The 18005-nt window shown below is 40.1% G+C and overlaps 2 protein-coding genes across 4 annotated transcripts; one reads left to right on the top strand and one right to left on the bottom strand.

The window, feature by feature from the left end:
* Positions 1 to 465: 465 nt before the first annotated feature.
* Positions 466 to 5983, top strand: pou1f1 (POU class 1 homeobox 1). 2 transcript variants are annotated; one of them, XM_027009588.2, is made up of 7 exons: positions 466 to 656; positions 2557 to 2706; positions 3023 to 3121; positions 4157 to 4396; positions 4660 to 4824; positions 5022 to 5082; positions 5173 to 5983. In XM_027009588.2, the coding sequence occupies exons 1-7, from the start codon at positions 515 to 517 to the stop codon at positions 5378 to 5380; spliced, it is 1065 nt and encodes a 354-aa protein (XP_026865389.2). In that variant the 5' UTR covers positions 466 to 514; the 3' UTR covers positions 5381 to 5983. The 2 variants fall into 2 exon arrangements, with proteins under 2 accessions (XP_026865389.2, XP_035379445.1); XM_035523552.1 differs by having other exon boundaries at positions 2996 to 3121.
* A 694-nt stretch (positions 5984 to 6677) lies between these two features.
* Positions 6678 to 16255, bottom strand: chmp2ba (charged multivesicular body protein 2Ba). 2 transcript variants are annotated; one of them, XM_027009547.2, is made up of 6 exons: positions 16136 to 16255; positions 11995 to 12086; positions 10021 to 10215; positions 8621 to 8723; positions 8389 to 8495; positions 6678 to 8044 (listed from the first exon to the last, which is right to left on the bottom strand). In XM_027009547.2, exons 1-6 carry the CDS (start codon positions 16167 to 16169, stop codon positions 7931 to 7933), a joined length of 645 nt encoding a protein of 214 aa, XP_026865348.2. In that variant the 5' UTR covers positions 16170 to 16255; the 3' UTR covers positions 6678 to 7930. The 2 variants fall into 2 exon arrangements, with proteins under 2 accessions (XP_026865348.2, XP_026865349.2); XM_027009548.2 differs by lacking the exon at positions 16136 to 16255 and adding an exon at positions 10972 to 11023 and having other exon boundaries at positions 11995 to 12067.
* Between the last annotated feature and the right edge of the window lie 1750 nt (positions 16256 to 18005).

Genomic DNA, 18005 nt, shown 5'->3' with positions numbered 1-18005 from the left:
TTATTATTATTATTATTATTGTGCACAATGCTTCTGATATTAATAATAGTAATAATAATAATAAAGCAAACAATTGTATATTTGTATTTTAATGTGAAGCTATTGTTTTTCTAGTTGCTAGTTAATTATTTGCACTTATGACACACAAGTCCAATTTTGAAAACATCTAAGCTTTTCTGTGGCATTTCATAATTGGCTGTTGCACATCCTTACCCTGTAAACAATCTCGGTGGATTTGTGTCAGCAGCAACAGGCCTTACCTAAAACCTGGTGGGCAGTTTGTAATGGGGGGTGTCGAGTTACCCCTCTCTGCCCTAATTACCAGGGCTTTGCTTTGGGAGGCTGCCGAGGCCCACTAGAGTACGGTAATAGCCCTGGGAAGGGACGTGTTAACATGGATGAGCAGATCTGGGTGGGGGTCAGGTATAAATACCTGCACACGCCATGCGTGTGTCACACCAGAGGGGTAATGCAGCGTGAGTACCTGTGGAGGTAAGCGGACAGACTGTCAGTCATGAGCTGCCAGGCCTTCGGAGGAGGCGACTCCTTCGGCTCCCTGAGTGGGGACTCTGCCGCCCTGCCCCTGCTCATGCATCACACTGGAGCCGCCGACTGCCTGCCCGTCTCCAGCCATGCTGGTGGCATGGTGCCCCCAGGTAACATTCCCACTCTCCGGCTCTCTCACCATCACTTACTGAACTGAAGGAAGGTCGAAAAAAGAACTGGTCTTGAGACCTGTTAATTTTTAATGTAATTTTTGTTGTTGAAATGAGACTTTCACACATGCCCTGCTCAGGCAGGGTCAGCCAGTCTTGTGAGAATAGAATAAAAAGGAAAATGTATACACTGTGTCTTATGGAATACTCCTGAGAGGGAGAAGACCAGAACTTTTATAATTTAATCTCAGAGCAGTCAAGGTGTCAATGGTGATAGCTTTCTCTGAATTTCCCCAAAGGAAACCTGGCAGCTAGAAAAAAAGGGATAGAGAGAATGAGAGAGAGAGAGAAAGAGAGAGAGAGAGAGAGAGAGAGAGAGTCAGAAAGAAAGAGAGAATTAGAAAATGAGAGACTTTCTGTCACTCTCTGTAGATGGTGACCCTACAGCTCAGACTTGTTATACTCCCCACTCTTTCTTGGTTCTCTCATCACTCTGTCTTACTCACATTGAAGACCTAACCTTTCCACTGACCACACACACTCACACATACCTCTTCCTCTTCATCGTCCTCTTCTTCTTTGTTTCGATGTTTATCATGTTTAAGCTCTCTCATGAATGTTGTGACTGTTCATACTACTGCGATGCTCATTTTAATGTTTACCATTTATGAGTTTACATTTGATTACATTCATTTCAAGGCTTTTCCCTTTGCCCAGATGATCTATTTTGGCTCCGTTCTTCTGTTGTGGATTACATAAACTCTGAATTTCTCTGACAAGTCCCTAAAGCAGTTTAATACGTTATGTTGAGTAACTAAGACAGCAGAGAACTTGGAATGACAATAATTAGTTTAAATACATAAACATGATGCATACATGGAATAAGCTTCACTTTCACAGCTGTTACTTTCCCATGGGCAATTACACAACTAGGCATGTTATTACATTGACATGTTGGTAGCTAAATGAGTATTTGTTCATCGCACCACTGTTTTACATGTAAGAAGTCTTTGGATAAACCTTTCTCAGAATTGTAATGAATTGAAGACATTACTTTTCAATCCACCCATTGTCAAATGAACAAATATTAGCACACAACCATAACTTAACTGTACAATTGCACACTGGCGCTGAACAAGCTGATGTGATGTAGCGTTCCCCTGGGCAGTGCCGATACTTTTCATACGCAAATGCTCACTTAACTCAGTTTTAATTCAAGCGGGTGCACCTGCGAGTGCATGTCAAATCATCCCGATTAAAAGAGCGACATGAGAGTGTGGATGCCTGCTCCCCGAGCGGTCTAAAGAGCAGTGCTGATCAAATAACACTCTGCTTCTGACTGATGGGCTCATACCCAGAGTGACTCCACATACGGCGTAGATAAAAAGAAGTGCGGAATATTTCTACTAAGTCATGGGTAAGAGGTTCAATTTAACAGACCTCCACTCGTGCTCTGGGTGGAAATCTCCTGATTAAAGACCCAGAGGATTCCTTTGAATAAACACATTTGAAAGTATGTGCATAAGTGTAAATTAACAGCGTGAGAATGAACACTTGGTCCCCTGACTGCCTCTGTGGGAGTTCCTGGGGACTGAACAAAGCCATTTTATGCTGCTCTATGTTCTGAAGAAAACGTTGGTTTGTTTTTGATAATCATTTCATTATAGCAGCTTCAGATTTCATTACAGATATTTCCAGCATTAGTGTAAGCAACTCAGTGGTAGTGAATGCTGACAGATGTGACTGCAAGACACACACCTCTGTTTTCCTCTCTCAGCCAGGCAGATGGTCTTTTTTACTGCCCTGAGATTTCCCAGGTCTGCCTGTCATTCTCTCTGTCTCTCTGCTCTGTGATGGGCTGGATAAGCTGACGAGTGCTCTGCTGTGCTCCTGTCTGCAGTCCCCTCTGCTCTGCCCCTCGTCCAGTCGTCCAAACGCTCCCACATGCATCTATCCACCTCTGCCCTCAGCAGCGCCTCCGCTGGCCTGCACTACTCGATGCCCCCGTGTCACTATAGCAACCAGCAGACCACCTACGGCATGATGGCAGGTGGGTTGATCCGCCTGCACTGCTACATCAGTTCTTCAGAAGGACCTACGTGACTCACTGCTTTGAGCGACATCAATCAGTGCTCATCGAGGGCATATGTGTGTGTGTGTGTGTGTGTGTGTGTGTGTGTGTGTGTGTGCATGTGTGTATGTGTGTGCATGTCTGTGTGTGTGTGTGTGTGTGTGTGTGTGTGTGTGTGTGTGTATGTGCATGTGTGTATGTGTGTGCATGTCTGTGTGTGTGTGTGTGTGTGTGTGTGTGTGTGTGTGTGTGTGTGTGTGTGTGTAAGATAAAAGCATAGGCTTTTTGTTCCCAGCACAGGAAATGCTATCAGCCAGCATCTCTCAGACCCGCATCTTGCAGACCTGCAGTGTGCCACATGCCAACATGGTGAATGGAGCCAGCTCCCTGCCAGGTACGGGGCTCCTGCACACAGCTCTGGCCATGCCCACGCGCATGCGGCAGCGCCAAGCTCTTCCTAGTACAAACATTCAGTTCTGGCATGTAGGGCTATCACACAAAAGTTAAAATTGAAACTGATTTTAAAAATGGGTATAAAAACAGCATTGAAATGGTTATCCCAAACAAATGGCCTCCTTTACTGAAATGAATGTAAAGGTGGTTTTGACAAATATTTACACACTCATATGGACTAAGTGTGAACATACTCCCCCTGGTGTCTGTAGAAATAATAGAATAATAATAACAGTGAAGCCTTAACATGAGGAGTGTGATATTACATAGAAGATGCTCAGGCCAGAACAGTTATCTATGAAAATCTATGTCTCTGTTTTTATCGGGTAAAAGCTCACATTCTAATGCCGTAAACATGGTAAAGACATGTTTTGTCAGTGATTGAGCATATAGTATACACTCTTTCTACCTACGATGGGTTGGCTCAGAAATGTCCGTCTAGCCGTAGGAAAAAAAAAAAGAAAAAAAAGATTAAACGTGAGCAAATTGCAGGAAATAAATTCAAACACAAGGGGGAGACACAAACCTGATTTTGTGCCAACCTTAGAAGACTACAAAGTATGTTTCACTTGATTTTTCACTAATTGGCTAGCATGTGGCCTAATGTTTAATTCTCAGAATTGTTGTAGGGCATTGCTAGTGACCTCATTTTCTCAGCAGATGTTTAAATAATGCAGCACACTCTAAAATGCCGTAATGTATAACATGTGGTCTAGCAGTGAGCCCACATCATGTCCTCATTCCAAAACTACAAAGCTACAAACGTGCCCATGTTACCATTTTAGGAGGCATGTACTGTTAGTGCGTGAGCTAATAGCTTGCGCATATTTGGTCGAATCAACATATTGTATATCAAATGTTACCTTTGTGAGGACAGTTGGCAGACAAAAAAAATGTAACTGTTTATTTGTACTTTTTAGTATGTGAGCATGCAGTTTTGGATATAGTCCTTTATTCTACCCCTCTTGCCCCAAAGGTGCGCTGGCTCCTTGCCTGTATAAGTTCCCTGAGCACAGTCTGGGCGGGGGCCCTCTGGCGCACACTTTCCCTCCGCTGCCCCAGGCCCTGTTCACAGACGAGCCCACGCTGGGGGACATCAAGCAGGAGCTGCGCAGGAAAAGTCGCCCCCCGGAGGAACCGCCGGACATGGACTCACCACAGATCCGCGAGCTGGAGAAGTTTGCCAATGACTTCAAACTGAGGAGGATCAAACTGGGTTTGACCTAGTTCTCGTTCTAGCTTTGTTTTTGAAGATAGCAACTAATTATAGTGAAAAAAAAAAAACCTTTTAGCCTACCCTATGGTTGGCATTGATTTGTCGATTAATTTTTTTGTGTGTATTTATTAATGTGTTTCATTTGAAAATTAACCTCACACATCACACACAAAATGTGTTGAATCAGAAGTAAAAATTCCTCAATATAGTGTGACATAAAGACTCAGCAGGGGAACATGCCAACTCTGTTTTGTTATTAACAGGTTACACTCAGACTAATGTTGGAGAGGCGCTGGCAGCTGTGCATGGCTCCGAGTTCAGTCAGACCACCATCTGTCGCTTTGAAAACCTACAGCTCAGTTTCAAAAATGCTTGCAAGCTCAAATCTATTCTGGCCAAGTGGCTTGAGGAAGCAGAGCAGGCCGGGGGTGAGAAGCCCACAGCAGAGCGCGTTCAGTCGCATCTTGTGCATTACATGGTCGTTATAGTTGCGGTCCTTTCGGAGTAAATATGCTTACTGTATCTATATAAAAACCTGAGGATAATGAATAAAGGAGATATACGTTGGTACAAGATATGATTAGGACATGCAGGAAACTTGTGCACCGCTGTGTTCTTTCCACAGCTCTATTCAATGACAAAATGGGAATGCAAGAACGCAAACGGAAGCGAAGAACAACCATTAGGTGTGACAACATGCAACCACGCATCCTCGAGATCGCTCATTATTTCTGAATGCGATTCAAAATAAATGCAAATTGAATTCACTTCCTCAGTCTGGGGGCAAAGGAGGCGCTGGAGAGAAACTTCGTTGAGAAGAGTAAGCCGTCATCGCAGGAAATTGTGCGCATGGCGGAGGGTCTCCACCTGGAGAAAGAGGTGGTGCGTGTTTGGTTCTGCAACCGCAGGCAGAGGGAGAAGCGGGTCAAGACCAGCCTTCACCACAGTTCACTCATCACCAAAGACACTCCCACCTGCAGGTAGAGCCGCTGGAAGTCCTTATGCTATTAAAACACTCTGTTCAGGTTCTGGTAGCTTTTTGCCACTTAAAACCACAAAGTAACTTGGCGTTAGTCGAAGAGGCAGACACTCTTGTGTATGGAGTGGAGTATCTTGAGGTTCAGATAGTCCTGTTTCCCATGCAGTACTCTTTGTATATTTGGAAGTAACTGATACAAAGAATACGTGCAAAATTGAAATTATGTTAATAATATACAGTTGGACTATGTTGGAGTTTTTGTTAAATACTTATTCTGAGTCTTATACAGTATGTATAGTACTCTGCAAAATCATTTTAAAGAGATTATTCCTCCAAGTGCCTGAAAAATAAGTTTGATGTAATGAGTTATTTAAATTAATATATTCAGGTCAGATTTTTACAATAAAATTTAAACTTAATATATTGAGTCAAGATGCAGAATAAAGCATTATTATGAAGTGCTGTTTCTCCACTGTAATGTGTATTCATTACACTATAACTAATCCTACTTCTCTTAAAACCCCAAATAAACACAAAATAAATCTAAAAGCACACTGGTGATATTGTCCTCTGTAATGACAAAACTGAAATAAATGAATGCATGATAAATAAAATGCAGTACTTTATTCATAAGTCACACTGGCAAGTACAACAACCTGCAGATGAGGGCAAGACAAGCACATGCATTGCGAGGTCACATGGGGGACATATACATCCCAGCTGTAGGAACCAGGTGCTAATTTATTAGTCCAGGTGTCTATTATGTGCTGTAGCATTAGCTCAGCGCAGTCCCTGCTGGTATTAGTGTGGAATATTTATTGTAATGTTCTAGTCCTGAGCGGAGTGGGAGGATCTCACCTGCACACTGTAACAGCATCAGCCAGCCCACTGTATCAACACTACTTTACTATGTGGACACTAGAATTTGCACATATAATGTAATGCATGATAAAATGGTGTGGGGGAAATATTTCACAAATAGATTCAAATGTTTTGTGCAGATTTTTTAAAAAAAGTTTTAAGCTAACATTTTTTAATACAATGTTAAAAATGTAAAGGTTATGCTTCCACAAGGCATTGTTTCAAAATGGATGGATTTCACTGAAATTCATTTGAGCACATTCTCCAAAATCTCATTAAAACCTCATGTAAAAATGATGTTTATCATTATGAACCATGAACTGTAATTTAATGCAATTTAATAAGGTGTGAAAGGCAAAGTGGCATTTCATAGTCTTTAAGGTTTTGCCCTCTTTAAAAGAATGATTGAAAGTGCTTAACTACATCTATCAACTTGGAGCACAAGATATGAAAATGTTTTATTCACTACAAAACAAAACTGACCCATAAACTGTACATTCATATAAATACATAAGTTAAGAGAAAAGTAATATTAAATTAGAACATGCTGAGAATCTCACAATGGTAAAGTCAAAAAACAAACATGGATAATATATATATATATATATATATTGCTTCCAGTCTGGCTCTGGATTACACCAGAACTTAATGAGGTTAGTGTTCTCTGATTACACCAGAACTTAATGAGGTTAGTGTATTCATCCTTTACATTTCAAGTACAATAATAGATACAGCATGATTCAAAATTCAGCACTCATCCAAATAAGAAATGGTGGTTCAGTTCTCAGCTCAGTAACAGACTCACATTATTAGTTTGCATATGTAGATAAGGCTCTGGTAATGACACCTGAAATGTGATGTTCTTCAGTAAATGCTCGACTGCATAATTAACTGGCAAGGACACGTCTGTCAAATGCCTTTCAGTTGAGCTACAGAGTGAATTCCACTGACAGGACCACTTTGTACATCATTGGCAATCATGTACATTATCTAAATTAGTTTCAGTTGGGCTGTTAATTACAAACATTTGTCAAATTGCTGAACAGTCAGTGTGTCAAAATGTAAAGGGGGAAACCATTTCATCACAATGACATTCAAGAGTTTCATGCAAGACTTTAGGAGAATTGTTACTTCTGATAATCATGACAAAGAACTTACAGAGGCATAAAGAAATATAGTAAATTCTTCAGTAAATAACGTATAATATAGCCCAATCACCCATGGAAACACATGCAAACAATGCAAGTGGCCACTTACTAACACTTTACCAGAAACTTAGTATTATATTCACAGAACCCATAATGTCTGTTGTACATTAAAAGTTGTGTTATGCAGCCAGAGCATTACATTAAAGCATTACATTAGAAGATCCCAGTATATTTAGTGGTGACTTGTCTTTCACTGCAGTAAAGGGCCAATTGTTTTTTAAAAACTGATGCAGATTAAGGAAGTCCAATATTTTATGAGCATTTGGAAAATCTTTGTGTCCCATTCTTTGACCTCAGGAACATTCCTTCATTCAATCCCATTACCACCATGTGCTTTTTAAATCATTAAAGTAAGTGGAGTCTTACAAACTGCACCATAATCATATTTTTATGTTATTAGGTTATTAGCGATCCCTGTGTCCCTGCCAGTAAAGGCAGTCTGGTGGCACTCAGAGCACAAGTGCAGTGGGGGAATGGGGGGAAGCTTTAGTCCACTCCCAGGGCCTTTAGCTGCCTCTCAATGTCCTCATCTGAAATGGTAGCTGCCTTAGCCCTGGACGCGCTGGGGAGGCTCTTTCCGGCTGAGGGGGCTCTCACCATCTGCACAACATCAGCAAACCCAGTCAGTATAGTCACAGCAGGGCAAGTTCTACAGTCTTCGAACTAGAGCGATGCTTGAAGAAATCATATTCGATTTTCTTAGTACGAAACGACACCAACAGGAGCCAGGCAGATAGAACAATAGTGAGATGAAGGCTAAGTTTGGCCCTGAGGGACCACGTCACACATCTGTTTCTGAGTTAAGCACGCTAGCCAGGGGGGCCGGAGATCAACCGATGGCAATGCCCAAAGTTATGCATCTGCCAAAACTATCGGTTCCCTCGAACACTGGCTTGGCTGCGTGCTCTGGTCTAGATGCAGACAGACATAAGAAAGTCTCTTACCTTTCCGGAGATTTCAATGCCAATCTCGTCCAGCACTTGGTTCACAATGTCCTGAGATTCTTCTTCATCGCCTGATTCCTCAAAGATTTCATCTAGTGTATCATTGACTGAGGATGTAAAATCAATGTCTGGAATCACTAAACATGACAAAAATCCGCATGCTGGTTTCTCCTGTCTAAAATACAACTATATAAACTAGAATTAGCTGGCAAAAGAAACATAAAAAACTCACTCATGTCTTCCGTCATGCCCATCTTCAAGTTCTCTTTCTGGAAATCCTGCATCGTCTGCAAAGTCTTCTTTGGATCCATTTTTTTATTAACAGCCTGCATTGTCTGAGACACATGTAACCCAAGCTATGAATCAGGTGCACTCAGGAAAAACAAGGTGTCATGACAGAGCATGATGAAACAGAACACACACACTCCCAGTTCACCCCACAAGAAGACATTTTGAATGCAGCTCCATATAAATCAAGAGGTAAGCAAGCAGGACGTACAGCTCATATAAAATGAGGTCGACCTGCATGCAGACTTTTTTAATGGCCCTCTGGGTTTTCGACAGTATGACACTGCAGTCAAAACAGGAAAGGTCTCATTTGATTAGAGAGAATTATTTACACAAACCACCTGTGTCAGTCTCATTATGGCTCATGTGTGTGACAGCAGCTCTCCCACAAAGCCTTAGCTGCAAGACTACAACTCCCAGGATATCAGCAGCCAAATGAGGAAATATTAATATCCTCCTTCCTGATGTGGCAAGAAACCATACAAAGACACGGAGTTGTGTGTGTATGTTTTTGTGTGTGTATGTGTATGCGAGCATGGCCTTGGTTTGTGCTTGGCTTGACTACATCTGGTGAGGAAACACAAAGCATCACAAATGAGATGCAACAGTGTGAATTCAGTTATACATCATCTGCATTTTGGGCCATGTCTGCAAACCTGTAGTGATGGCTGTAGACCGTTTAGGGCTCAAGGAAGCTAATGATGGAATAATAGAATACAGCTTACTTCCCCATTTTGCAGAATATATACAGCTGAACAGAAAATATGCATATTTATGGGTATAGCTAGTGATCCTGCCTCTGGCTTTGTCATTAGGCAAAATTATTTCACCTAATTCAATATGCATTTCAAATACAACAAATCACATGTATGACTGAGTATAAGGGTTATAATTCTATTACCTTTCATATTATACAGTGTACTTATAACCTCCAATACTCAAAACACACTTATAAATTCAGAATAACTAACTCATATGCTAATTTATTTAATTGGTCCAAAAGATGTATAGGGAAGTAATATGGGTCAGATTTTAGATTTAATTTAGGATATTACAGAAGCTCTTTAAATAAGTGACGATGGGAACAATACGGCAGTTCCATACAAACAGACTTTCAACAGTCCTTCTGTCTGTGGACACCGAATAAAAAAGCCACCGCACTTAAGAAGCCATTCCACAACCTGCTAATTACCCTCCCCTGCTTAAGCATTCTTTTGAAGTGCAGTATGTGCTGTGTAAGGGCTTTTTCTTAAGTTCAACCAGTAACCCCAACTTCCCCAGAAAAGTAGCAGGAGACTTAAGCATGTCTTGGAGGTCCAAACCACCAGCAGTGCCACATCTCACCTTGGCTGTGGTAGACATAGCCCCAGCCATCTTCATCTGAGAGTTCATGACCTTGGTCTGCGTGGACATGGAGGTGACCTTCGAGCTCACGGCGTAGGTGCGGTTCTTCTGCTTACGCAGCTGGACCAGCTGCTTGGCCAGGATCTTGCAGGCCTCTCTATTGCCTGTCTTGGCCATCTTCTTAATTTCCATTTCCTGTTGAGAACAAAATGTATGAATAAGAACCGCAGTCTCTGATTAGAGATGGTTAGCGGAAAATCCTCTCAAACATAATGACAGTAATTCTTTACAGCATGATGTCATGTTCTGAACAAAAGTGGCATCTTTAACAGTGATCTAAACAGTGATCAGTGCTCTACAGAAACCAACATTTGCTAGTTCAGGCCCACGGGCCTGTATGCCTTTACTTTGGTAAGTGAATGATAACAGCCCAGCAGGAGTCCAGGGGTTCTTCAGGCAAACGCTGCATTGCAGAATGATGGAGAGCACATGTGTACAGATCTCCCCTGGGACACCACCACACAATCAGCTTAGTGGAAGCTGGGAAAGCTCATTAGCACTGCAGCAGCTACGAACTACCTGCACTTCAGTCTTTGCAACAGGCTACATATGGGTGACTAAATAATGAGCAAAACTGCTTAGAATAGATCTTAGAAAAACACAGGCCAAATTCAGCCCACTACCACATTAACTAGTTTGCCAAATCTTTCCCCAAGAGCCTGTGCTGGGAAGTGAGATGTTCACCTTTATGTAATGTATAACTGTGTCTATATGAGCAGTAATGCCAAGATGTGCAAATGATGAGTTTAAAAGTTACACGATCATCCTGGGCTCACATTAGCCATGCACAAGCAAACATTTGTTTTTATACCATGTCACAGATCTCTCACACACACACACACACACACACACACTCATATGCATACTGAATAAGAATTTACTAAGCCTTACCATAAACCCAGTGTTGTTTTGGTTTTCCTACATAGTATTGATACCTTTGTCACTAAAAAGAAAGAGCGCACACACACACACGTATTGTTCTTTTTCACCATAAAATCTAGTCCACATTATGTCCACTTATGACAGATGACTCACAGGTCTTGTGATACGCTTCCTGTCACAACCACAAAATGAGAGAGATGGGGAGAGTTTTAGCGTTGACAAGCCCCTGATGAAATCATGTCATCATGGTTATTAATATTGTCTGGTGTCATGAAATGGAAGCAGTGGATCTCATCTTATTAGAGATACTCTATTGCTGTGTCAGCCACCAGGCAGTGCTTGGAGACTGACAAGCTGATGTTTTGGGCATCATCTCCTCCTGACTCTAAGATGACAGGTAATTCACCATAGCAGAAGATGGTAAAGTAGGCTGCTCATGAATACAAGCTTTGTATTGGACCTGCCAAGTACCACACTTTGTATTATAATCCAGTTGAAAATCTGCTTTTGTTGTAGTTGTGCAGGAAACACAATGGTAAAAAAAACTTTCTGAAAATCTCCTTAGTCCTACTTGCCTAATTATAATAAAGCATAACTGCAAGGCAAGAAGGTGCCTACTAGGAAGTAATTATATTCACCTTTTATGTTTACTTAAAAACCAGAGACACAAGTTTTTTTCTTTAAGGATTAAAGGTGGATGAGGAGGAGGAGATGGCTTGAGATAGGAAGAGGCTGAGAGAACAGTCTCTTTGCTCAGAGCCTCAGGTGCTGTAGCATGCACATTCTTCCTCTTACAGCCAATTAGACCCTTTAATCTACCTACTTATGAAACCAAAACAGACATCAAATGGGGCAGGAATATACGAGTCTAGCTGACTTCATTTTCACTTTGTTTGTGGCAATAAGCTTCAACAGCACTGTACCGAACCAAACCGTAATGAGACCACAGAAGTTTAATCAGGTTTTGTGTTTAAAACATGGATTAGGAGGTATGAGCCTTTTCCTGCACTTCGGTGTCTCTCTCCCATTTACCATTTGCTTCTCCTGTTTCTCCAGGGCTGCACGATCTCTGGTGATCTGTCTCTGGGTCCCTCTCAGCTCTTTGCTCTGCTCTTTGATGATATCTGTGACAAGACAGTGTGAGCATGGACATGTCAGAAAACTTTGTGGAAAATCCAGACACAGCTCAGTGAGCTGGATCTCCAAGCATCTCTCTCTAGGCCTAATACAAGCAAAGACCAACATGTGGGCCACTAAGCCAATTAACGTAATACAGCTTATGCAATGCTGAAAGAAGGCTCCTTTCCAAACTCCCCAGAAAAAAACTATCCGACTTAAAACTACTTTTCAGACCAAGGCTGTTGTGTTTTAAAACTTTAACATATGAAGGTAAGTATTGGCTTAAAAAAAAACGGGTATGTCTGCATACATTTATAAAGGGGACTCCTATAGCGTGTATACAACAGGATGGGTATAGAGTCAGCTGTTACATGAGCTGTGTACCAATATCCCAAGAGAAAAATATCATGCACATTTCATAATGTTTTGAGGCCCATGTAGGTGTGGTGATTCTGAAATGTATGAGCCATGCAAAACCCCCTGAAAGCTTGCATGTCTAATGTTATCACGCAACAGCCCTGTTCTATTTATGACTTTAATGAACGTGTTCCTGTGAACAAAGATTTAATGTGTTGTCCAATTACGCATCTGACTCAAATACATCTTGAAAAGGGCTATTCCATGAATTAATGGAATTAATGCAATATTCATAAAAATAAATGTAAATATTCTACAGGAAGAAACAGAAATCATGATTATTTGTTCACTAGACATCATTCCATGTTGTCAACAGGAAACAGAGACTTATTTGAACTAGGCCACCCATCACTTGCTAAAAAAATCCGTGTGCCTACACGTTCAGGTACAGATACGTAGCAATAACAGGTGAACACAGTATATGTGGGACTAGATATGAATGTTGTGGAATCAGTAGCAGTCTTGCTGAAGCATTGCCACTCTGGTGCTAGGGTTATAGTCAACAACTTCAGGCAATGCCAACAAGCTTTGGTTTAGCTTTGCTGTCTGTATACTACAGACCCAGACTGTGGTTTCAAATCATAATCACATTGCTATTTGTGAAAAGAGAACTTTGTCTACATCTGCATACATGAATTTTAAAATTGGCAAAAAAATAGAGTAAACCCAATATAAGAACTACAAATGTTTATGGATTGGACTGAACACTGGAAGGCGTTGAACTACTTTAAACTAGTGTTTACATGGCTAAACCACTCTAAACTAGAGCAAGAGATAAAGATCTTTTTGCAAGCATTTTCTCTGTACATTCATATGACATTTAGGACAGTAGGACATTCAACATTTTTGCTGAAGAGTTGCAATAGTTCAACCATCATTTTAACTAGGAAAGCTCCACCACACAATACAGAGCCACATCCACACTCACGTACACACATACACACATTAATGTGCATCTTATATGGAATTACTCATTTCAACTGTTCGTTCCTGAGCCCATATAAGAATGGGGCAACTGTTCAATTTCACACTGCTGCAGGAATGGAAAATAACTGCTCTTCTGGAATATGACATCATCTGTTTACTTCTCCCAGGTATAAAAAAAATCTCAGAGGATTTTTTTATTTAAAGATAAAGCTGATCAAAAATAAGCAAATAAACACTGTAAGGTGAACCATTAGATAGCGTTAGATGACAGAAATGTAATTAGAGTAGTTTTATATGGGGGTAGCTATGGCTAGGAACAAAGGCTTGAACAATCTTATTTTTTTTCCAGATCAAATCATCTATCAAGTCCATTGACCATTAAAAACCTCCATACACCCAAAAAAAAAACTGGGTCAGAATATCGCCTAGAGTGAAACACATGAACGTTTTTATGAGATAAGGGAGAAGGAACTGAATCACAACAATTGTTTTCAATCAAGGGGTGAACAACACAAACATTTTAATTTTAATACATTTGACAGTCTAATAGTTACCATACACCAACCCTTTTTCATACATTTACACCCACGTGCTTAAGGAAAAGGTAGCCTCATTACAATGGGGATGTTACAGGCTCCAAGACTGCTATCAGATAGATGGTTCTCATGGATGTCAGCCATATCATGTTAAGAGTACCTCAGCCTCAGAAAAGAACCACTATACTGACAGTGGTAGAGAATGATATATGAAAGGCCAAGCACTTTGGTGGAAAATGTTCTCCAGGATTTCAGTGATAATTCAGTGAAGCGTCCAATGCTTTAAAAAAACAACAACAACAACAAACAAACAAACAAAAAAACCTCCAAAATAAATAAGACAGTAAAAGAAAGAAAGAAACAAATAAAGAAAAGAAATACAAAAATAAGCAAGAAATAAGTGACTGATGTTTCCAAAAACAAAACTATTAAGTAAAAAGAAATAAAATTATAGCTTTAAAAAACACAAGGAAAAGAAAAAAGCAAGAAAAGTGAAAACCTGAACAAAAGACAGAAATCTGAAAAAAAAAACAAAGATTATCTTGATTTTCTACATTAAAAATATTTAAAAAGTAGGCTACATCTAAATGTTCATTAGAAACTCATCACCCATAGCAAGATAAGTCTTAAGTACTTTCATACACTACGTAAAAGATGACGTATTCCAAAACGTATTATAAGGGACGGATGCTGTCCACACAAGTCTAGAAGCTAAACCAACTGAGCCAAAGTACCTAATCTAGAGGATACTGCAGTTTAGTGGAGCTTTGCTTGGCACCTGGACCTGAGAAACAGAGGAAACAGTCTGACAGAACAGAAGAGTAATGACATAAGGATGCGGCCAACATGTAAGTAACAACATGGTTTTATTGTGTTTACGTAATTAAAAATAACAAAGTAATATGTTGCTACATATTAAATATGTTGGTACATAAAAAATAATTCTTTTAAAACTATGAATATCAAAAGACTCCCAGACTATATATGCACATTTAATGAAGTATTTTTGTATTTTATTATTAGGTTTATTATTATTAAGTATTAGTTTATTTTAAATGACTGATGGTAAGGAAAAACAAACTTTTGCTTAGGTTAGGAAAAAATACAGTAAACGGTGTGACTGTAATGCCTGGAAGATTCCTAGCCTATAAATGTGACATCTTACAGTAAAGTCAATAACTGCAGAATCAAGTCAGCGACCTGCAGCACTGCTTGATTGAAAAGCTATTTTGGTGCGAGTCCTTCACCATGTTTCAGTGGTTTCTAACACACATATCAGGAAAAGTCTAGATTTAAAGAAATCGTACAGTATGTAAAAAACTAAAGTTATAAATCCAAAGTAAAAAGGTTTCCTGTTACCATCAACATATTAAGGCGATTAACCCCACTGCGGTGAAGGAAAGGCACCTGCGATAGAGATGAATAAAGCGGTTAGTGGTGCGGTGGACAGCGACCAGGCGAACTCAGCTAGTTTAGAGAGCACAGCTAGCGAGGTATCCGACCTATAAAGTTAAGAGCTCATTTAATTAACTTAGACCATAACTACTTCTAAATCATTTCTAAGTCCTTTTTCTGGGTCAAATTCCCTAACCTAGATACGAGTTGTGTAATGATACAGTTTGCTGAGAGGTGGTCAATCGGTTTATTTTAAAATTCTAGCACCCTGACAGGAAAGATCACTAGGTGAACTCTAGGTATAGGATTATCTATATCTTTAATCATCTGATAATGTGAATGACTCCATAACACTATTAAAGGGTAGCTAGCTAACCTAACTTGAAGAAATTCGTCTTAAATGAATGAATGAATGAATGAATGAATGAATGAATGTCTCAAAACACCTTAACTAGCGAATACTGGGACTTAACTGGACTTAACCTATCCAGCAATCTAGCTAATTTAGCTGGTAACTTTGCACCATTGACCGATCACGCTTAATTTGAATTTATTTTTTAAAAGCAGGCATCTATCTAACATGATGGTGCTATTTCAGAGAGAAACTACATCGTAATTCTAAGCATAAGTTGCCAGAAAACTGGTATAACTTGCTGTCGAATTTCCTACGTGGAAACTTGCTCATTTAGCACAAACAAACCGTGTGAAATGAAACAAACAGCAGCCAGACATTTACTGGGCAAATCGGTTTAGAAATGAATCAGTAAAAAGTAACTTACCGTCAACAGTCTTCTTCTTAAACAATGACGCCATGGCGTTTCGGTGAACACTTTAAAACTGTAATAACGGCCGTGTTGTTGTTTTAACCGCCTGTCCAAAAGTCTTCGTCTGTGACGCACTGATTCGTACGGGGTTTGACGTCACGTTGGAAGTCTCGTGATTTTTCAGCGCGGTCCTCCAGAGGGCAGTAAAGTCCCCGTGCAACCCAAACGCTTGCTTCCTAGGATGCTTTGATATTTACAAAAACAGGATATCTGAAGAAGTATTAGATTTTTGACAAACCTCTCTCTTCCGTCGTAGTGTTTTAAGAATCCAATTCAAGTAATATTTCTAAAATAACTACAGTATTCTTAAAGATGATGTTATTTCACCGTATAATTTTAATTTACAATATAAATATGATGATCAGTAGCTTCAGCCACGCATTGGTCACAGAGATCTACACTTCAATGGAAATGGAGTTAAATGGAACAAAACAGAGAAGGGAGGCACATACAATGAGAACAGAGGTTTATTGGACCAGAGCACAGCAATGGAGCCCAGGAGAAGAGAGCAGGGTGACTTTGGGAGGGACAGTGTGTGTGTAGCCTCCAGCAGTTTATGGCCTCTCTCTGTGCAAGAAATTGGCCATCCTGGGGCGTTATTCTTGTTAAGGTTATTAGGGAGATGCTTTCGTATAATCAGCAAGGTTGGCAACAGGGACTGGCACTAAATGTTCTCATAATGATAATAAGCCCACTGGTGATCAATCTTGCCCCAAGCACACAGACCAATTCTACATGGCAATAATGAAAGCAAAGTACAATTTCATTTTCCATTGAGGGTGTCTTTAAAATATATTGAAAATCTACATCATGTATTGGAGCAAGTGCACCGAGTGCATTGGGAGAACTCCCACAGGGACGCCTTTAAAAAGCATTTATCTATATTTTTCTGCTCATGGTGTGGCCCAAGGCTAACAGACATTCGGTGCTAAAGTGCTAACTATGCTGCCAGACAATGAAATAAGATGTTTCAACTGTGAAATTAAAGTGTGCTACTCCTGTTATAGAGCTAGTATCATTCGCGTATGGGAAATTACATGAATAATTTTGTGTAAACAAAAATATACCTCATATCCAATTATTGATGGTCACAGGGTGTATGTCTTTAAGACATCATTCATCAAAATAGATATTTGCACCCATAACATATTTATTTATGTTGATAATTTCTGATTTGTAGAAATCAGATATATTAGTTATTTATTTATGAGTTTGCCTGCTTGTTTATATACCTGAAAAATACTGTTTAAGACACAACTACAATGCCCATAGCACCTTTAATACAAATAAGCTATATAAGTATAATAAGTATAATATCATAGCTGTAATTAGCCTCAAAATCATACCTGCTCTCTTACAAACAGAGAATAAGACATGACTCACCACATGTGAGCAGGGCTGGAGAAATCTAGGTCTCATCACACTGATTAAGTGGCCACATCTTTGCAATGATAAATGTGTTGTGCTTGAGTGGTTGTGACCACAGGCAGAGAGTGAAAATATAGAGTGACTGACTTTGCTCCATCTGCCCCTGGGAAGAATCCAGCCCAGGAGTGTCATGCAACCTAGTGCACAAGAGCATCGAGGGATGGTGAATAATGAGAGATTATCACCCCTGTTGAGTTGTACATGTGTAAACACACAAATGGGCTTGTGTACGGTTAAGATAACAATTTAATAGTTATGTTAAAACCCGTCCCACACATGGATACATACTGCCTATGTGCTTTAATAAAATGTCGTAGTTTTGTGACATTCAGCACTGTCATCAATGACAATGCACTGTCCAGACTTTGCCCTCTTCTCTGCAATCCCCCAACACTGG

The sequence above is a fragment of the Electrophorus electricus genome, chromosome 2, assembly GCF_013358815.1.
Source record: "Electrophorus electricus isolate fEleEle1 chromosome 2, fEleEle1.pri, whole genome shotgun sequence".
In the NCBI taxonomy this organism is placed as follows: Eukaryota; Metazoa; Chordata; class Actinopteri; order Gymnotiformes; family Gymnotidae; genus Electrophorus; species Electrophorus electricus.
The sequence above is the reverse complement of the archived record's forward strand: the minus strand, read 5'-3'. Positions and strand labels throughout refer to the sequence as shown.